Below are 21,428 nucleotides of genomic sequence, written 5' to 3'. Positions count from 1 at the left end.
CCGAGCTGGTTTGGTTAAGGACACTTCCGGTCTGTGAGGCAAGGAGGAAGGAGCAGAGAAAAAGAAACTTGGGGCGTGCCTTTAGTGTACACACACACACACGGCAGAGAAAAAGAACCTTGGGCGTGCTTTTAGTGTACACACACCACAAAGTTCTGGCCGCGGGAGAGGAATTCTGTTAAGAGTTCCGAAGAGGGTTGTAAGTCGCGAAACACAGCCCTTGTCGCCTAGCGGCGGACTCTGCCCCGGAAGTAATCTTCTGCGGCGAGGTCACCGGCAGGGGCTGCTACGGGTGCCGCGGGGGGCCGAGCGCGCATCCTCCGTCTCATTTGGCCGCGAGGTGCGGCTGCGACTCCTGAAGTAGAACTGCACCTCCTGAGCCTCGTTTCCTCGGACCCGTGCTTTCTCCTTTCCTCCCCCTTCCTAAAGGAGTCCGCATCCCTTCGCCGCACGCCTGGGAGTAGGTAACTGGGCACGGGCCAATCACATGCAGGGGTTCCTGGCAGGGAGACGGGGGGAGCACACCTGGAGCATGTGGACAGCCGCGCGCTCGACCCGGTTTGCGTCCGCGAGGCGGGGAAACAGGCGGGGAGGGCAAGTTCAGAGGCAAACCAGGGACTGGGGTGGAAAAACTGGGCTCCTAGGAGTCCGGAAAACTGCAAACATCACAGAGAGATGTTAGTTTGAGTGCCGCGGTGGAGGTATCTGCAAAGGGAGTCACGGCCCCCGCTTGGCTCGTGGGGAAGGCTATGAACGAGAGGGAAAGAGCCCCGTCTCTGCGATCCCGGGAGTCAGACTTTGGAAGTTGTACGAGGAGGTAAATTTGGAGGACAGAGGAAAGGAGGGGTGAGGTGAGGTGTCGCTTTTGAGCGTCAAGTTCATTTATTCCATCCTCTTAAACGTAGCAGCTTGCAAAAACACAGCCCGATTGTATCCGTACCCATACCGTGCTGGATTCGTAAGACCGTAAGGAATACTAGTCGAATTTCTAATAAAATTTTTCCTCCTCTTCCTGCCCTATTACCTTATCGTCTGTGTTCTTTTCCTTCCGCAAGTATCAGAAGGCGACCAAAATGTAGAGTACTTTAAAAAGTTCACTTTCTATTTCTAAAGTGAATGAAAAATAACGAGGTGCTGAGAAACACCTTTTAAATCTAACCTTACTTCTTACGGGCTTCCCTGGTGATTCAGACGGTAAAGACTCTGCCTGCCAATGCAGGAGACTCGGGTTTGATCCCTGGATGGGGAAGATCACCTGGAGAAGGTAATGGTAACCCACTCCAGTATTCTTGCTTGAAGAAATCTGTGGACAGAGGAGCCTGGCAGGCTACAGTCCATGGAATCATGAAGAGTCAGGCGCAACTTTCACCGTAACCTTGCTTCTTAGAGTTACCTACCTTGGCCTTGTTGGCAGGCACCTTTGCCTAAGGGCACACATTTTGGATATCTGCTTAAAATTGCACTTTCTTACTGACCCATCTTTGTTGTTCAGTTGCAAAGTAAGCAAAGTGATGGGGGGGAGAGTTATTGACTAATTCTAAATGAAATAGTGAAAAAACATTTCCTTCTCTGAATCCATAACATGACTCGTATTGTAGGTTAGAATTTCCAACTGTCTGCTGGTTTTCTCCACTTGAATATCTTACCAGCATCTCAAACTCAGTGTGTCCAAATTTGAACTTGCACCACCCCTTTCTCCCAGTCCCCTCTAAGATCCTCTCCTTCTTAGAATTAGCTTTGGCATCCCCAGAAACTGTTTTAAGAAAAACAAAAAGTCTCATCTGCAAGGAATTAATCTGTTTGTTCACTACTGCTCCACTGTAGTCCAAACCTGTGTTCTCTCTTTTCTGGGCTATTACAAGAGGTCCTTCACTGGTCTTACTGCCATATGACTATAACCAATTAACTTTCCCAAGAGTAAGTACAGTCAGTTCACTCTTGCTTAACCAGAACTAAATGTAATGATTGTAAATCACCTGATAAATAATCAAAAATCGTCAAGTAGTATAATTTCAGTAAAATGTTAGTTCCTTCCTGCCCATCCAACCCCTACACCTACTGAAAAATGAAAGAATACTTTCAGTGGCTTTCCTTTACGATCAAAGTAACTACAGGAAGTTTTCATCATGTAAGGATAATCGTTGTCAGCAAAGAAAATCCATCTGAGGTGGATACCAAAATTTTACCATAGATGGTACAAAAGAAGTACTGATCAAAATGTTATCTTCAGGGACTTCCCTGGTGGTTCAGTGGTTAAGACTCCACAGCAGGGGGCACAAGTTGGATCCCTGGTCAGAATCCCTGATTGCCCTGCAATGCAGCGCCACCCCTCTCCCCAATATATATATACACATACATACATACATATAAAAGTACTGATGGTCCCTTGGATGGCAAGGAGATCAACCCTGAATATTCATTGGAAGGACTGATGCTGAAGTTTCAATACTTTGGCCACCTGATACAAAGAGCTGACTCATTAGAAGAGACCCTGATGCTAGGAAAGATTGAAGGCCAAAGGAGAAGAGGGTGGCAAAGGATAAAATGGTTAGATAGCATCACTGACCAGAGAAGGCGATGGCACCCCACTCCAGTACTCTTGCCTGGAAAATCCCATGGAAGGAGGGGCCTGGTGGGCTGCAGTCCATGGGGTCACTAGGAGTCAGACATGACTGAGCGACTTCACTTTATTTTTTCACTTTCATGCATTGGAGAAGGAGATGGCAACCCACTCCAGTGTTCTTGCCTGGAGAATCCCAGGGACAGGGGAGCCTGGTGTCTGCCGTCTATGGGGTCGCACAGAGTCGGACACGACTGAAGTGACTTAGCAGCAGCAGCATCACTGACTCAAAGGTTATGAATCTAAGCAAACTCCAGGAGATAGTGAAGGATGGGGAAGCCATCCTTGTGCTGCAGTCCATGAGGTCACAGAGTCAGGTACAACTTAGTGACCTACAACAACATATATATAATCCTTTAAAAAGCTAAGAATTTTGAAGGTTTATAATTATAACCAAGAATATTAAATGTAACTACATTAATGATATTTTGTTCATTATAAATCAAGTGGTTTTTCTGTATAATTCTGAAAGAACTTAGAATGGAATCTTAGACATACCTAGTAACACACAGTAATTTTTTGCAAAACTTGATCTCCCACTTAATTTCTTTCAAGTTGCCTTATTGATTTCTCTGTCTATAAAACTGCTTGATTGAGTATAGATGGTATTTACAATATTCAGCTATTAGCTAGGGGAGATTAACCAGTGTGTGATTTCTTGCTCTGATTTTTGTTTCACTTTGCAACCTCAGCAAACTGCAGGGACTTGGGTATGGTAATAATTGAATGATGAGGAGCCTGGGTGCATACTCTACAGTCTGGCTTCTGAGAATCTCAGTTTGACTTCTTGAATCTTATTCTTGCTTAACTTGGTAATCCAGCTGTTGTGAAAAGGTGGTCATTTCTCTCTCTTCCCAACCCCAAGAGGAGCATGCACAGCAACAGGAGTTTGTGACGTGCCAGTTAGGGTTGTTGACTGGTTTGTTTGTCAGCAAATGTGGGGAAAAGGGTGGGTGTCCAGCCAAATCTGTGTAAGCCCTTGGAAATGTGTTTATAAGTTGACATCATCCCTTACACAAGGGATTGTTTTTGGCTTTCTTTTGGGAGGGAGTGGGGAGGGAAAGGTTGAGAGCCACAGAGCTTGCTGTAAATTTTCAACCCTTCCCCCAGTCAGTATCTCTGCTTTTTGTTCACGTGGATCCTTCCTCTCAGAGTGTTTTCCTGGCCTTCCTAGTCTCTAGATCGTAGCTTAGTATCAAACTGCCTTTTAAAAGTCACCTTTTTTAAAAGTCTTTACTACTTTCCCTGCCTCCTGAGTGGATGTGACTTGTGCCTCCTTTAAAACACCCTGGCATCACATTGTCTTTCTGGCAGGCATTTGCCTTTATGGCTGTTTGTGTGCTCAGGTGTAATGTCCCCTGGGGCAGGAATCGTGGTCACTTTGTACTTGCAATACACTTGAACTTTTGAACTGTCCAGGTTCGCAGAGCTAGTTTGACACTGCTGCCCGCCACTGTACAGGAGTTCTAAGAATCCTGTGACATTTTCCCCCGGTTTTTGTGCCCTGGAAAAATCATACATCTGGCACATGATAGAACTTCACCTCTTTAACCAGAGTAGGTGAAAACATATTACGTGAATTAGAACACTCAACATTAGGTGTACTGTGTGCCTAATCGCTCAGTTGTATACCCCGCTCCTTGGGAACCCATGGACTGTAGCCCGCCAGGCTCCTCTGTCCGTGGTACAAGGGAGTTTCTGTGTTTTTTTATGTATAACATACACCTACTGGCAAAATGTAGATGACCTTCAGCTCTAGCTAATGAAGTGGATACAATTTGAATTAAACTTTTAAATCTCGAAATAGCATGGAGTCCCTTAGGAAAGCTCTCTGGCTGTGTGATGGAGCCTGAGGTGCAGCCAAGCCTAGAACGCTGACTGGTTTCTGCAAATCTATGTTTGTGGTGACCAGCCCCACACTGCACCATTCAGCTTCTGGCCCTGACTGAAAGGGTGCTGAGAGTAATACTCTTTTTTTGTTTCAGTAATATTTTTGAGGTGGTTTCACAATCATGGACATTTTGGGAATAGAGCAGTATAGAGTATTTTTCTGAAACCACTCTTAAATCCCATTTTTGTTTTTAACACAGTCAATAGATTGCCACAGATAGCTGTTTCCCCTTGGGGCTGATTGCATTCCGGGTAATTACCCAGCCCTATTAGCCACTTTTTACTTTCTTTTTTTTTGTAATTTATGTCAGGAGCTTGTTTTTTGTTTTTCTAGACCTCTCACATTCTAGCTTAAACATTTAAAAATACAATCTGTTTGAAACAACTGCTTCTAGCTTAGCATTTGCCGATCAAGGGTCGATTTTTGATTGCTCCTGGGACTATTTTGTGCTTGAATCTAGCTAACTTGGTTAGATGAGTAGTAGACGAGAATAGGGCTTTTTTAGTTTTTCAGCTCATCAACAGTCTCTGAAGATCTGAGGGCAGTGGAAAGAGAAACGTAAGGGGCCTCAGCAGATTACGCAAATACCTTAAAGTTCCATGAAAATTTGAAGGAACCAGATGCCCTTTTGCCCCTAAAGATACTCACGTGGGGGTCAGGGGAGGACCTCTGTGCTTTTCTAAATTATGTGTTACTGACCATTTTGTCCGCTGGAGATCCAGATTAAGAATCTTTTCATAGAGAAAATTAGTTTGTCTGGCTCTTCCTGTGTGCCCTTCTGGTGGTGCTTGTACCTCTGAGGACTACAGTTCTCTACTTTTAAGAAGCTTGGGTCAGAGTCACTTTAAAAGGAGGTAAACGTTTTGACTTAATCCAAATGTTTTATACCATTCGAGACAGACTCTGTTGTGCACTGAATGGAGTTTCTTGGTTGCCTGAGAGTCACTTTCTCTTAAGTGTCAGAACTGAAAGAGGGGGGAAGTTCTCCTTCTCTGATATATGTGTTGTAAATAGAAGGGAATGGAAATCGAGGAGATAAAAATCTCGGTGGATAGAGTTCTCTCCTCGGGGTGTGGAGCACTCAAGTGCAGACAAGTAGTAACTGACTAGTGGCACATTTCCATCCAAGGCAGCCTGCCACTTTAATTGTGTATAATAATGTGAACTGTTTGTCTGATTAAACGTTCACCTAATAATTACCATCTGGGTTACTTTCAAAGAAACAGCTGCCTGTTTTCTTTTGCTGTATTCATAGAATTAATATGCTGACTGACGGTCTCTAAATATCTCAACATGCATGTAGCTTACTACTTTGTTACTGAGACGGAGATCAGTTCAGGAAGTCCAGCAGCTAAGTATTATTTCCTGAAAGAGAGAACAGAGAAAACAGAGGGGAGGAGATGATCAGTGAAGCACTCAGTTAACGAAACACAGAATGGGGAAGTTCCTGGTGGCCCAGTGGTTAAGGCTCCATGCTCCCAATGTAGGTGGCCCAAGGCAATGGCACCCCACTCCAGTACTCTTGCCTGGAAAATCCCATGGATGGAGGAGCCTGGTAGGCCACAGTCCATGGGGTTGCAAAGAGTTGGACACGACTCTGTGACTTCACTTTCACTTTTCACTTTTCATGCATTGGAGAAGGAAATGGCAAACCACTCCAGTGTCCTTGCCTGGAGAATCCCAGGGACGGGGGAGCCTGGTGGGCTGCCGTCTATGGGGTCGCACAGAGTCGGACACGACTGAAGTGACGTAGCAGCAGCAGCAGCAGGTTCCATCCCTGGTTAGGGAACTAGATCCCACATGCCACAACTAAGGCCAGCAAAGTCAAATAAATGAATATTGAAAAATAAAAGGAAGCACAGAGTGAAGTTTCCAGGTTGAAAGGACCCACTGGAATCCACTGAAGTGACATCAGCATCGTCGGATGTCAACAACTGTGGGTTCCAGAGGAGGAACACGGGGTCACATCGAAGAGGATCCAGGATCAGTGACGCCAGATTTCTCAGCAGCTAGCTTGCTTCTCAGAAGCAAGACACTGAGCAGGGTCTCAAAAATGATTTTTAGCCTGTAATTGTATCTGCAGCCAGGTTATCAATCAACTTTGGGGGTAGAAAAAAGATTTTCAGACATTCAGGATACAAGAACTGAGGGAATGCGAGCGAGAGACAACGGAAGTCATGGCCCACAGCCACCTGGATGGGGCTCTCTGCTGACAGATTATGCTTCTGGTTAACTCCTTATGTGCAGCTGTGACTTTGATGCATGTGGAAACTTTGGATGGGCCACTGAACTGTGCAGTTTTTTATTAAAATGGTATATACATTTAACACAGAGATAAATGGGAAAGAGAAGCAGCCAGCCCGTACAATACAAAGTTTCACTGTAAAGGGTTGATAAGGGATGGCAGTTGAGGGGCGGGCATGGGGCATGATGTACAATCTTTGTTCTGTTTCTCCTTGGAAAGTGTTTCTGAAGACCTCAGGCACGGAGGCTGTGGGCTGGTCTCACTGGGCCGCTTTCTGTTCTTTCTGGCTGTTCCCGAGGCCTTGCGTTTCTGTTCCGTCTCCACCTCAGGGCAGCTGGCCGCGCTCCTCCACCTTCAGCAGAGCAATGCAGCTTTGATGACTCCGGATTTTCCCCCATTTAAGTAAATACTTTGACCAGTGACCTGTGGACAAATGTGTAATTCAGAAAAATTAATGTAGCCTAAACCAGTCTCATTCTCTTATAGCGTGAAGTTCTTGCCTGTGGACTGTAAAGCTCAACTAGTTTGAAAATGGAACAAGAAACAGCAGGTTCTTCTCGAAATACCGAACAGTCTATTGTCTCAGAGGAGGTATACATTGTCTTTTTACTTCCCTTCCCCTTTGCCACATAAAGCTGAGTTTAAAAGAAATTTGCAGTTTCAGATGATTGTTTTTAATTCTTTAAGGTAGTTTTTAAACCTATTTCCTGCTCCTTTTAAGGACTTAGGAACACTTTGCTCTTATGTGGTAGCAGTGGTGTCTCTTCATTTTATGTATTAGTGAAATTGAGGCTGTTTTTAAAGTGGGTTTCAACTGTTGATTTTTAAAACTCTCAATCCTTACTTATCTTTTTAAATTTAGTTTTTATTGAAGTATAGTTGATTTATAGTGTTGGGTGAATTTCTGCTGTATGGCAGAGTGATTCAGTTAAATATATATATGTACACACACATCTTTTTCATATTTTTTCACATGGTTTATCCCAGGATGTTGAATATAGTTCCCTGTGCTGTACAGTAGGACCTTGTTGATTGAGTTTTCATTGAAAGCTTCCCTGGATAGAAGAATAAATCATAGATGAATTTTAAGGCTTAGACATTTTGTCCTCAGTATCACATATTGGTTAGCTATTTGTGGTCTCAATATGCATGCTTAAGGATAAGAAAAACCTAAGTTGTTAGTTGTGGTCTAAATTCCACAACGAACGTATTGAATATGTCTTGCATATTATTTAGTTTACCTTTTAAAAAGTTTCTTCCTGCAGGAACCATTGCAGAGGACAAATTTTAAATCCTTCATCTTTGAAACTCTGAGCCTGACACCTTTCTGGAATTCTTTTCGATTTAAAAATATTTCTGTGTTGTCTCTGAACAGATCTGCTGAATAAGTATTAGGTTGCCGCTGGCGACAAGTAAAAGAATACTTAGAAAAAGGCCAGTTGCTGCTTTATGTCCACAGGGAACCTTTGCACTCACTCAGTATAGTCTGTAGGTAAGGCAGTCCTGGCCACCTAACCTCCTCGGCATCTAAGTGGAATGATGCTGGGTACCCTTCAGGCTGAGTGGTAAACCCATGTCACTGTGGGGGATGTGCTCCGTTGGCCATGGTGTCCCTGGAGTCGGCTCTGCTGTGTAGTCGTTGGCAGTCAAATGCCACTGAGTTTCACACCCTGAAACACACCTGTGTGACTGGCCCCAGGTTGGAGGAGAGAAGGTTAGGAGCATCCCAGAAACCCCTTCCTGCTCAGACCTCCCCCCACCCCAGAATTCGTGAGTTCTCTTTTCAGTTCTCAGTCCTACCTCCAGAATTCCACAGAACAGCGGGTCCACATCAGAAAAACAGCTTTTACTACTTTGAATTGAAAACTTGGACACAGATTTTGAGGTGGGAAACATCATCATTGAGAGCCACAAAAAATTTGAAAGAATAAAAAAATTAAAAATAGCTCAGTTTGAAAGTTTCCCAACTTACTGTCTGATTTCCTTTTAGTTGATTGCAGAAGGAAAATGGGTCAAACTTGAAAAAACAACTTACAGAGATCCTACTGGTAAAACAAGGTAAACTAATTTTTTTCTTTTTGTAAAATGCTCAGGATTTGGGTTCTTGGGGTCTCTATTTAGTGTTTGGCATAAAAGTTGATCTTTGCCTCACTGTAAGCTCTGTCTTAAAGAATCTAGTTGAGCTGTTTTAATACCATTCTCAAGTAGATTAGGGTGAACCTAAAACTTTTGGGCCAAGCCTAATTTCAGCTGATAAAGCAGCAGAATAATAACAATACAGGTTATTTCCTTCTCTTAAACCAGTTTTTTCATCTCTGAATTAGAATGTAAGAGAAAACACTGCTGGGTTTGGGATAAAATGTGCAGGCTTATACTTGTTCATGGAAAGGTAAGTTGAGAGGGGAAAGTTTTATAAAGCAAATACCAATTGCCATAAAGAAATGTGGGAGTGGGGAGGGAGTTCCTGGAGTCTGGCCCCTGCAGTGTCTTGATACTGTGCTAAGAAAATTATTTGCAGTCAGATCTGTGCATGAAAAACTTTCCATCGTAATTATTTTAAAGGACAAATTGAACATCTTAAAAATAACATCTAAACATCTTAAAAAGAGAAAACAATTATTATAGTGTATTTACTTGGTAAAAAACTGTACAGCCATCTCCAGGGCAGATCATGAAGACAACCTGGTAGTATGAGAAAAGTTCATAAGCTGATAAGAAAATAGGAAATTGGATATATGCTTTTTTTTAATGCTTTTTAAACTCTGCCAAATAATGTGCAAGAAAAGGCTAGAAGGAAAACTGTAGCAAAATATTAATGGCAGCTATGTGACTAGTCTTTTTTCCAACTTTCCTATTCAGCATTTTTTAAAATATCTATCACTATTTTTAATAACAGGAAAGATGTGTTAAAATAAACATTTACTTAGTGAAATAGAAAAAGGAGAATGAGAAAGTAGGAAAACTTTGCTAAATTTAGTATCCAGGTTATATGATATAAATTCATTAATATAAAAACTGTTTTCTACGTGATCAAATAAAAATACCAAATAAAAATACAGAGTTTCTTCATAAGGTAATAAATACATCTCTCATCAGTGTTAAAGTACATGGACTTGCCAGTGATTTTAACAACTTTTAACTATATGTACTAAAGTGGCAAAAAATAGTAACAAGGTCCAGTGTTGGAGAGCTGTGGGGAACATTAAGATGTCCGTAGCACGGTCCAAACCAAGGTGAGAAAGCTGATCGCAGCTCACCCCATCCACAGAGCAGTGAGCCGGCTGTGCAGGACTAGGCCAGAGACGCCAGGAGGTCCGGGCCTCGGTGACATGACAGGTGCATTTACACTTGTGAAAACGCAACCAGAGCTCAGAGCCCAGCCTACCTGGATCAGTTTGGTTCTCTTTCTTGTTGAATTAAGCTTATGACACAAAATAGAGCCCTTGACACCAGCCAGTGTGAAGGGTACGTGTTGATTGTCACCCCCCAGCTCTGCACCTGCTCCCCATCCTCACTTCATCAGGGATGTGCCTCGGAATCACGTGGGACCTGTTTCCAAGTACTCACAATTCGGTCTCAACTTCCGGAGACTCCTCCGGCAGAGGGGAGTGGGCTCTGGGGTCTCCAAACTCCACACCGTGAGCCTATTGACAACACATTCCTCCCCATCCGTCCATACACAGGACTCCCTGTGGCCTCCAGAAGCTCTCGTTTGAGACATTAACATCTCATACCTGGTTGTCAGACTTCAGAGCGCTTAAAGCAGACTATGATTTATACATTTATAAAATACTACATGTACAAAATAAAACTGCAGCTAGAGAATTCTTTGTCCCTCTCTCATTCATGGACGAGGGTATGGAATTGATCTGGGGAGAGATGTTGATCTTATGCCTCTTAATCAGCATTCAGGACAGAGCTGAGCTCACTCTCTGGTGCCCTGTCTACCTCTTGGAGTTGGTTGCCTAGAGGGAAGACAGTGAAACAGGCTTTCCTATAACAAATATTAAAAACAGTAACTCAACTGGAGGGCTTCCCAGGTGCTCTGGTAAAGAATCTGCCTGCCAATGCAGGAGACGTGGGTTTGATTCCAGGGTCAAGAAGATCCCCCAGAGAAGGAAACAGCAATCGACTCCAGTGTTCTTGCCTGGAGAATCCCATGGACAGAGGAGCCTAGCAGGCTACAGTCCATGGGGTTGCAAAAGAGTTGGGTACAACCTAGCGACTAAACAGGTCAACCAGAATCAGAATTCTAAAGCTACCAGAGACTGTTAAGACAACGTACTCTCAGTTCCCTGGTTTTACAGGTGAGAAAACAGTCACCAGGAGGTCGCGACTGTAGGGTCACCTAGTGACCAAGTGGAGACGCGGAGTTTCTGACTCAATTAGGTGGACAGCTCTCCTCTCTGAGTCCCTCTGAGATGATTGGAGCTCTCAGGGAGATTCTTGTTCTGCTGCTAAGTCGCTTCAGTCGTGTCTGACTCTGTGTGACCCCATAGACGGCAGCCCACCAGGCTCCCCTGTCCCAGGGATTCTCCAGGCAAGAACACTGGAGTGGGTTGCCATTTCCTTCTCCAATACATAAAAGTGAAAAGTGAAAGTGAAGTCTCTCAGTCATGTCCAACTCTTCGCAACCCCATGAACTGCAGCCTACCAGGCTCCTCTCTCCATGGGATTTTCCAGGCAAGAGTACTGGAGTGGAGTGCCATCGCCTTCTCCGTTCTTGTTCTAGGATTTCTAATAAATATCTATTTTGTGGCTCCATTCTGCTCATTTACTTCCTCTTAACCACTATAATGATGCTCCTCTCTCTGCTTCCCTTGTTCCTAGTGTGTTTGGGATGGGACCTTCAGTGCTTCTCCCAGCTATCTTCTTCAGTCTTTAGGACTAACCCTAAGAGACCGCAGAGAGGACTGGGCCAACAGGTGTTCCGTCACTTATGATCTGTATCACTGACTGATCAGAATGGCTTGTTGGCTGGCTTCTTGCTACTAACGGGAATGTTGGCAGCTGTGAGTTGTCATGGCGGTCCTACTGATTGTCACATGTTCATTTTGACAGATTTGCCCTTTAGAACTTGGGTACAATACTGAAAGATCTAGTTTACAGAAAGTTTTTTTTTTTTAAACTGGATTAAATATCGGACATTTTTTCATAGAAACGTGGCAAGGTCCAAGCCTTAAGGACAACTGGCTAAAGGGTATGAGGGTTACTCTGAGGAGCAGCTCTTATACTCACTCTCACTGTAGGGAGACCGACATCAGATGTGGACACCTTTCTCTCCCTGGGCCCACTTGGATGTCTTCCTCCTTTTAAATCCAGAATTGTTTGCTTCCTTACCCTCATCTCTAACCACTGCTTTTCTCTATTGAAGGCTTAAGAATGAGGAAGAAATTCCCCAACCCCCTTTAAACAGCAGGATTGTGCCAGTAACAGGGTTGTCAGTACCAGGTTCCCTGAGACAAATAGCTGGTCAGGAATAAGGCCCTAAGAGGGGACCAGGAACCCCTCACCCCACTTGTTCTTCTGGGGAACGTTTTCCTCTTACATGGTATCTCACAAATGCAAAGCAGAGCACTTACCTAAGAGGATTAATTCCTCAGTTAGTAAATAGTAAATTTCTTAAATTGAGTGTTCAGGGTCACTGGTGTTAAAATGTCCCCTGTACACAACTGTCTCAGTGGTTCACATGGCGCAGCGTCCTTTGGAATTTGCACAGGGGCGGGGTTTGCACTGACTGCTTCGTGGCCTTCAAAGCTTGATCATCAGCTGTGCTACTCACCGCAGATCCATGATCCAAACTGAGGTGTTTCAGGTAAATGACTTGCGAGCTAATTGGAAAGCAGCTCAAGTGAAGAGCAGGCCCTCCATTCAGAGGCAGAGGGTTAGATGTAGTCAGCAGTGGATTTCCTTGGTAATTTTTGAAGCTGTGGGAAAGCAGTTGGCTCTTTTTTCAATACAGCTCTTTACTGCGTGGTGTTCTTGGCCATTATCCTCAGCACATGTGCATGCTTTGAACTTGTGCTGGTTACACACACAAAACCTAAGAACAGTCTCCTCTTCGACACTAATGCTTTCGACTTTTCTTGTCTGCCCAAACAGAACATGGGAGACCGTGAAGCGGACAACCAGGAAAGGCCAGTCGGCTGACGGTATGAGTGCAGACCTGTTAGAACTCTCCCAAAGCAAGTCCCCACACATGAGTGTGGGAGCTGGGGGTAGGACGGTTTCTTACTATAACCAGGACTTCAGAGCAGGGTTGTCTTCACATGTGATTTTTCATCCTTAACTCTGGTTTTCTGTTTGCAACAACTAAATCCAGCTTTCTTTATAAGTAACTTCTGGTTCCTGTTACATAGGCTCAGAACAGTGTTTCTGAAGGGAAGATGTAATCCCATTCAGAGCCAAACACAAGTCAGTGTAATTTGAAGCTACACACTGTGTCTAGACGTGTTACGACTTCTAGAAATCCCCTTGTGTTCTGGACAGAGCATCTGGGTGAGAGCCTTTAGTCTGGAAATCTTACTTGGCACAACTACGTGCTTTATAGTAGTGACCACTTGCTTTGAGGAAATGAGGCAATGAATTAGGAAAAGACTATTCATTCAGTCCACCTTCCCTTCCAGGCATGAATGCTTTGGCTACAAATATCCCAGAAACAGTCCTGAAAACCACCTCTGGTCTAGGGGAAGTTGGGCAATAGGTCTTTCTCGTTTTCCCCTTTTATTTTTCCACTTTGTTCTGGGTTCTGGTTTTCCTAGAAGCAGACAGAGTAGCTGCTGCAGCTGCTGTGTTTTCATGCTGGGGAAGTGAGAGGAGCTGAGTGGTCCTCCTGAACAGTTGTGTTTTCCAGAATCCAGTGGCCTTTGGGTTTGGTTTGGTGTGAAGGCCAAATAACTTGGGAGAAAGGCCTTTCTTTTATCCTAAAACAATAAAGCTCAGTGTAGCTAGCATATACTATGAACAATGGAACTTACTCTCTATTGGTGAAAGGAAATCTTAAGAGCACAGATCAGCGTAACTTCAGTGGCCGCCTGGCTGCAGCTGAGTGAGAAATGGTCTCCACAGAGGTTCATGGAGACTGAAATTTTGACTTGGACCCTAGGCTAAATGTTTACTTCTAGTTGTGATATTATTTTAAAGAAATCGTGACAATAAAAATCTTTTATTTTATAAAATAAAGGTTTATTTTATAAAAAAGAAAATTAAACAACATGGAAGTGTCATTATTTTTTCCTTGTTTTTCTTAATGAGAATAACTTCCAAAGTTAACTGTCAGTATTATAGCTTAAATTAACTTCCTATTACTAATGGCAAATACAAGAAAGACTTTAGTTGCAGTGTTTCTTAAAAGATGGGCTTTCAGTTAGACTGCTCTAGACAAAAATCACTGGTGTTGCTGACCTTCCACTGGGGTTTCCCTGGTTTTATTTCCTGCTGGCAGGTGTGGCAATCATCCCTGTGTTGCAGAGAACCCTTCACTACGAATGCATCATTCTGGTGAAGCAGTTCCGACCCCCAGTGGGGGGCTACTGCCTAGAATTCCCCGCGGGTGAGTAACAACACTGGGTGGAGAATCGCCCCTGGGGGACAGTGGGACTAAGCCCAGGCAGAGCCTGAGGACGGTGGTGGTTAAATATTTAACAGCTTTTCATCTGTCCATGTGGTTTCAAGTAAAAACCACTCGTGCACTGAAGTACCTCCAGGCCACACCCCAGTGATCCGCAAATCCAGAGAGGTGTCACAGCTCACTTTTCCAGGCCACCTGCCCTCCTCTTAGCAACATTCTTTCTCATTCTTTCTAGCCTCTTTTGAGTCATTGCTTTTCCTTAATTTGTCAGAAGTATTTCATTTTCCATCACTCGCAATCTGCCTCTGGCAAATTTACGCAGTAACTACGCCCAGCTCTTTAAAAACTGAATGGAAAAGATACCATGATCCTCCCATACCTAAGCAGGCCAAGGAAATTGTCTTAATTTCAACTTGAATATTTTTTCAGTTGTTACAGAAGGTATCTAAAATTGAATGCACTACATATTGTAGGACTTCATTGGGTTGTTTCCGTCTGAAGAGATGAGGTCTCATTTCTTGTTAGTGGTGAAGTTCTATATTTTCAGTGCATCTCATAACACATTAAGTAACAGGTTTATTTTCTTTCTCATTTCCTTGCCATTTCACTGAAGAAATAACTTTAAAAGTAATTGAGGGACTTTCCCTGGTGGTCCACTGGTTAAGAATCCACCTGCCAGTGCAGGGAACAGGGGTTTAAGCCCTGGTCCAGGAAGATCCCACGTGCTGTGGAGCAGCTAAACCCACGCACCACCTCTTCTAAAGTCTGTGCGCTCTAGAGCCCTGGAGCTGGCAACAAGAGAAGCCACTGCAATGAGAAGCCCTCGCCTGCAACTAGCTGCTACTGCTGCTACTAAGTCGCTTCAGTCGTGTCCGACTCTGTGCCACCCCATAGACGGTAGCCACCAGGCTCCCCCGTCCCTGGGATTCTCCAGGCAAGAACACTGGAGTGGGTTGCCATTTCCTTCTCCAGTGCATGAAAGTGAGAAGTGAAAGTGAAGTCGCTCAGTCATGTCTGACTCTAGCCACCCCATGGACTGCAGCCCACCAGCCTCCTCCATCCATGGGATTTTCCAGGCAAGAGTACTGGAGTGGGATGCCATTAGCCCCCAATTGCTGCAAATAGAGAAAGCCCACGTGCTGCCATGCAGACCCAGTGTATCCAAAAATAGAACCGATAAGCCATTTTAGTTAAAAGTAATTGACTAACCCATGTTCACTTTTTCTTAGCATTTTTAGAATTCCTTTCAGAAAAAAGGACTTGCTATGCTGCTGTCCCCCTCCCAGTGAACTAGTGCTACCTGCATCCTCCCCCACCCCCAACCCCACGCCAACCCGCGCGGCCTTTGCTTCCCTCCTTTCCCATCTTCTCCTGCCCAGGAGTCATTAGCAACTGGTGATTCCCTACAGGGCCTCCACGTGGCTCTGAGGGAGGAAAGCAAGATGGGTAACATTGTCCCCATGTCTGCGCCGTGGTCACGTGACTCGTCCAGAACCCCGCCGGCCCGCACCCAAATGAATCCGCCGGCGCAGGAGGTCGTGCTGTACCGTAGCTTTGACGCTGAGGTGCTCACAGAAGCATCTAGGGCTAAACACGAGAAGCAGAACCTACTAAATATGCCCAGAGTGGTGTTCTGCCTTTAGTTTTTCTATAATGGATCAGAACCTGAGGCAGTTTTATCTGCACGCCCACTTTTCCCAGACCTGTTGGTTCTTGGCACGTGGCTCAGCAGCAGGGGGTTCCCTGTCCCGCCTCTCACGTGCCTGGGACTTGCAGGTCTCATCGATGACAACGAAAGCCCGGAAGCAGCTGCTCTTCGAGAGCTCGAGGAGGAAACCGGCTACAAGGGCGACGTTGCTGAATGCTCTCCAGGTTCGTGCTGCTGCCACAAAACCAGCCCAATGGTCGATTGTTCTGGATGTGAAAGGATTGAGTCTTTGGCTGTTCTTTATGTTGGGAATTTAGATGGCTTCTATTTGGCTAATTCCCTGAAGACAAAGCCTAGATGAAGGCTAGTCATCTGTAAGTGAATCGCGTCCCCCCTCCCCACCAGGAGAGCACAGCTGAAAAAAAAGTGACCGGAAATTGGAGAAAAATTAGGGTGCCTTTCAGGGTTTCCACATTCTAAGCTTTATTACCTATCTCACCTACATGCCACACTTGTTAGTAGAGGACTTTATTGATGTGGTGAAAGGATTTTACCTCTAACCCCTCAGACTTAGCAAACTTCCCTCAAGAACTCGGGGGGAAATGAGTAGTGATTACACGTGTGCTTTGCAGCCTTGCAGCAGCGTGTGTACTAAGCAAATAGGAGAAACTAGTTCTCTTGTGTGACTTCCATGTTAACGAGTCGCAAGCTGACTCTTCCTCCAGACAGTTCAGTGATGAATGACATCTCACTAGTGCCGGGAAAGGTGACCTGCTGCCTCTCTCCCCAGCTGTATGCATGGATCCAGGCTTGTCAAACTGTACCGCACACATCGTGACCGTCACTATCAATGGAGATGACGCTGAAAATGTAAGGCCTAAGCCAAAGCCAGGTACGTGTGGACTGGCTGCGTTGACAGTGGTTGTGCTGCACTGAGTATCTTTTAACATGCTACTAGTTTGACTTTTATTAACAGAATAATGGTCTTTTCACAGATGCTTCATCAGTACACTTGGCTATTTTTCTCATCTTGTGTATTTAGCACTTTTCTCACAGCACATTCTTGATTTTTATGCTTTATATAAAATGTTAAATTATGTATTTCATGTTTTCTGTATGGGGTTTATTCCCACTTAAGAGCTACGGACCTTAAATAGTAAACAGTGAACATTTTCAGAATCACTCTGATTTCTGTCTCCCATCTATTGCAAGACTGGCAGGAATGCTGTGGCACAGCACCACATTAACTATTCCTTGAGTTCCATGTTTAGTGACGCTTTGGGGAAATTCTTTGCCCTGTGTTTCTCAGCAGGCTTGGATTCAGAGGCCATAATGCCTGTCATTTCCACGTGCTCTCCCAACCCCGTGGAGGGTGGTGGCGACACAGACATCACCATACTTCATGTGTCAGAGTGGAGGTCTTCCACTTCCCAGCCCTTTCAGTTCCACAATGTTGCCAGTTTCCCATCGCAGCTGATTTTAAGTGCTCGATTTTCAAACCAGCGGATGTAACATGCTGAGGAAGAGTTTGGCAGTTCCTCAGAGTTACACATGGAATTAGCCTGTGACCCAGCAATTCCACCCCTAGGTGAATCCCTGGAAGAATCAAAAGCAGGGGCTCCAATAGATAGGTGATTCAGCATCACTCACAATACCCAAAAGGTGGAAACAACCCGAGTGTCCATTAACAGAGGGGTATACAAAATGTGGCCCATTCTAACAGTGGAATATTATTCAGCCATAAAGCAGTGAAGCAGGCTGATACATGAAGCTTGAAAGCACTGTGCTCAGTGAGATTAAGCTGGACACAGGAGGGCAAATATTGTGTGATCCCACTGTGTGATTAGCACGTGTGGTACCTTAATAATATTATCACACAATATTTGCCTTATTGGCAAATACATGTGTGATACCGTAATAATATCACACAATATTTCCCTTATTGGCAAATATTGTGTGATACCTGTATATTATGATACCTACCTGTTTCATAGAGACAGAAGGTGGAATCAAGGTCACCGAGGAGTGGGGGATGGGGAATTCTTATTCAGTGGGCACCACCTTTCTTTTCTGGATGATGAAAATGTTCTCATGATTGCACAGCAATGTGAATGTGTTCAATGCCACTGAATTAGTACCTTCAGAAATGGTCAAATTGGTAAGTTTTATGTTATATATATTTTAACAGTTTAAGAATACATATACAAATGTGTATATATATCTCACAGAATATGCTTTAAACTTGGCTATGAAAACATTTGATTTGGAGAAGAATAACATTGTACTGTTGGGATTTTTTTTTCCTTTAACCATGTTTATAAATGAAATTAGTAGAGACCCAGGTTTCTGTTAAACGCTTGTAGCCTTGTCACATCTTGCACAAAAGCCATGTGGTTTGGCACTCTGGGCCTTGCTGAGATGTCCTCTTCTGTGTGTTTTCAGGGGATGGAGGTACGTCGTCCCACCCCGGGGGCTGACCTTGTGCACCGCGTGTTGCGGCGGGAGTGGCTGAGGCATCGTGAGTTGCTCTAGTGGGCTCACCTGGTGTCTGGCTCTGTTTTCACTTGTACTTTGTTTGTTTAGAATTTGTGGAAGTAATTTCCTTACCAAAGAATGACCTGCTGAATAGACTTGAGGGTAAGCACTCTTGATTATCACCTGACTTTCTCTGTTTTTCCCACCCCTAACCCCAACAAATGGGGTACTAAACATAACTATTTCCTTGTTCTTCCTCATTAAATACCTAGAAACTGTTCTAAAAATACCTAGAAACTGTTATAAAACTGCAAGTGATCTATGATGTCTCCTTTCCGGGTGGCAGAGCATTTGAAAATAGAAAAACATTCCATGTCAAGTCAAAATCATGGCCACCGTCACTGGCAGCACAGCTCTGAGGCCCACAGGTCAGACTGGGTTGAGGCTCAGCTGACTGTGTATTAGTTACAACTTGGAACAAGTTCCTTAGCTTTTCTCATTAAATGAGAACAGTAAGACAGCCCCTGCCTCTGAGAAGGCAGGAGTAAAACTAAACAGGATAATGCTGCCACACAGATGCTGGAAGGTTATGTTCTGTTTTCTTTTTTTATATTAGCTAATATCCCTTACAAAAATTCCTTCCTTCTTCTTTCCAGCTAACTTCCCTTCCAGCCTTGTGGGGGCGGAATATTGAGGATGGTGGAGAGGAATCTGTAGATATAGAAGTGGGAGGGGCAAAGAAAGCCCCTTTACTAGCCAGCTTTACTAGCATCACAATATAGTTATCATTATTTATTCATATTCAGCAAGTTACTTTTGGGAAGTGGGCTAGAAGGCCTTTGGCGCTCAGTTTGCTATGAGGATAGTTTTCAGAGTTCCCCCACCCCCAGCCCACCCCCAGCTGGCACAGATGAACAAGACGGAACCCTGTCTTTGAGGGTCAGACTGTCTCTGAGCTTGTTCCTGATCAAGTGGCTGGGAAACAAGGGGCAGATTGCCATCTGAGTAAAACAGAAGTCCTCACGAAAGCCCCTTGAGGTCTGACTCTGAGACCTCACTCCAGTCCCTCTGAATGCACAGCTTCACCTCCACGTGGAACACGTGTGTCCCTGACAGTGGAGAGAACGCGTGAGTCATCATCGCTGGGTGGTTTAGAGCGGCAGAACCCTGCAGTGAGCCATCCACGAGGTGATGGATGGATCTGTGAACTTAAAAGCTTCACTGTTTTCACATTAAAATCATCACCTGGCTTTTGTGCTCTTCTGTCTTCTTTTTCTTGTTCCAACTTTTCCTTGTTCTTGTCTCATGCTGGAGACATAATCCTGCTCTTACATCCTGCATTCTTCCACTAGGGTAAGATCCCTGAAGGCAGAAAGTGTCTTGCTCATCCCCGTTACCACAGCACCTAGCACAGGAATGGCACACAAGTGGCTGCTCAGTGAACGCTGGCTGACTGGGAAGGGGTGTTATTATCCGTTTTCGACTTGGTTATCTGACTTATGCTCTTCACCTCCTCCAGCCCTGATAGCTGAAGAACATCTGATGGTGGACGCCAGAGTCTATTCCTACGCTCTGGCATTGAAACACGCAAACACGAAGCCGTTTGAGGTGCCCTTCCTGAAGTTTTAAGGACGAAGGACAGTAGCCGTCCTTTTGTAAACAGGACACCAGGCCTCCTTCACTGAGACTTCATAATCAGCTTAGTTGTAATGGAGATTTGAAATTAGCTTTTTCTTAAAATAAAACAACACAGAATGCATGTGGTGGTATGGAATTGTAATTACAGGTAAGCTGTAGCCATCATTTAAATGCTAGACTCCAGCTCATATTAACAGAGAACACAAAATGCTGGTATGTTAAATCCAGCTGTTAAAAAAAAAAAAAAAGCTCAGGTATTACTTTTCTAATCTAATCCAGGAGATACATAGGAAAATAGTCCTGAATTCCAAATTAGATCATTTCTTCCCAGTCCACACTAAAAACTATGTATGCAAATAACCATTTAAGGTGTCAGGTTTTTTTTTTTTTAAAGCCACATCTGTATAAGGACTTTCTTATACTCTCCTGACTGAGTTATCTACTATATGGAATTAATCCACATAGCAGAGGAGATTAAAATAGGAATAACATTTGTGATAAGCAGATGTTTCCACTTAGCTGTCTGTACAGCCACCTACCTGCTGGAGGTTGACCAGCTCTTATATAATGAAAAATGGTTGACTCATTAATGAAAATACAGGGCTCTGCTCAAAAGCACGTGTATATACTTTAGAACCTCATTTCTTATCCTCACCTCAAAAAGTAGTTTCTAAAAACTGTATCCCTAGTATCAAGATTTACATGATTTGGGGCACTGTCTTGGTGGCTCAGATGGTAAAGAATCTGCCTGCAACGCAGGAGACCCAGGTTCAATCCCTGGGTTGGGAAAATCCCCTGGAGAAGGAAATGGCACCCCACCCCAGTACTCTTGCCTGGAGAATCCCATGGACAGAGGAGCCTGGTGGGCTGCAGTCCATGGGGTCACAAAGACTCGGACCTGACTGAGCGACTTTGTTTCTTTCACTTGGTGTTGAACCATGAGTGTAGCCAGCATGGCTAGCAAGTATGTGTGTTCTTTAAAGGAAAATACGGGGGACTGTCTCTGGCTCGCGTCCCGCCACCCCCCATCCTCAAAGTCCACCAGTGTCTCTGGCCATCTTCTTACCTCTCGAGCTTGGCTCCCGTGTGGCCTCCAGCGGCTCCAGCATCACTGCCTGTTAGGTGCACAATTCTCTGGGTGGTTCTCATTGGCTACCCCTGAATCTTATTTCCAGCCCTGGACCCAGAGGTCAGCCAGGCCCCTCATAACCATATAAAATCAGGGGCCTAATGACAAAAATGCCAGAATATAGTTTGTCTACAGGTTCACTGTCTTACCTAGAGGTATTTTTATGAGCAAAAATAGATGTTTATATTGTACATCCTAAACAAGAATGGGAA

At 44.4% G+C, this 21,428-nt stretch overlaps 1 protein-coding gene across 6 annotated transcripts; it reads left to right on the top strand.

Annotated features, from left to right (window-relative positions):
- The first annotated feature begins 311 nt into the window (after positions 1–311).
- NUDT5 (nudix hydrolase 5) lies at positions 312–20,208 on the top strand. Of its 6 annotated transcripts, none has more exons than XM_086334948.1 (10): positions 312–460; positions 7,243–7,347; positions 8,747–8,814; positions 12,859–12,908; positions 14,201–14,308; positions 16,103–16,198; positions 16,765–16,866; positions 18,417–18,425; positions 18,558–18,611; positions 19,969–20,208. In XM_086334948.1, the coding sequence occupies exons 2-10, from the start codon at positions 7,288–7,290 to the stop codon at positions 20,076–20,078; spliced, it is 657 nt and encodes a 218-aa protein (XP_086191074.1). In that variant the 5' UTR covers positions 312–460; positions 7,243–7,287; the 3' UTR covers positions 20,079–20,208. The 6 variants fall into 6 exon arrangements, with proteins under 6 accessions (XP_086191074.1, XP_086191072.1, XP_086191073.1 ...); XM_086334946.1 differs by lacking the exon at positions 18,558–18,611 and adding an exon at positions 6,976–7,158 and having other exon boundaries at positions 18,417–18,492; XM_086334947.1 differs by lacking the exon at positions 18,558–18,611 and adding an exon at positions 6,976–7,158 and having other exon boundaries at positions 312–464; positions 18,417–18,492.
- The last annotated feature ends 1,220 nt before the right edge of the window (positions 20,209–21,428 follow it).

This window comes from Bos grunniens, chromosome 13 (assembly GCF_055505025.1).
Source record: "Bos grunniens cultivar Pamir isolate PY7600 chromosome 13, Bosgru_T2T1.0, whole genome shotgun sequence".
NCBI classification, from domain to species: domain Eukaryota; kingdom Metazoa; phylum Chordata; class Mammalia; order Artiodactyla; family Bovidae; genus Bos; species Bos grunniens.
Note: the sequence above shows the minus strand (reverse complement) of the source record. Positions and strands in the feature narration are given on the sequence as shown.

Bases quoted from the DNA above. Each gene is read 5' to 3' on its own strand.
- NUDT5 (XM_086334948.1), top strand. From the start codon at position 7,288: ATGGAACAAGAAACAGCAGGTTCTTCTCGAAATACCGAACAGTCTATT. The intron at 8,815-12,858 runs GTAAACTAATTT...CTGCCCAAACAG, and splicing joins GATCCTACTGGTAAAACAAG to AACATGGGAGACCGTGAAGC. The intron at 18,612-19,968 runs GTAAGCACTCTT...CACCTCCTCCAG, and splicing joins CCTGCTGAATAGACTTGAGG to CCCTGATAGCTGAAGAACAT.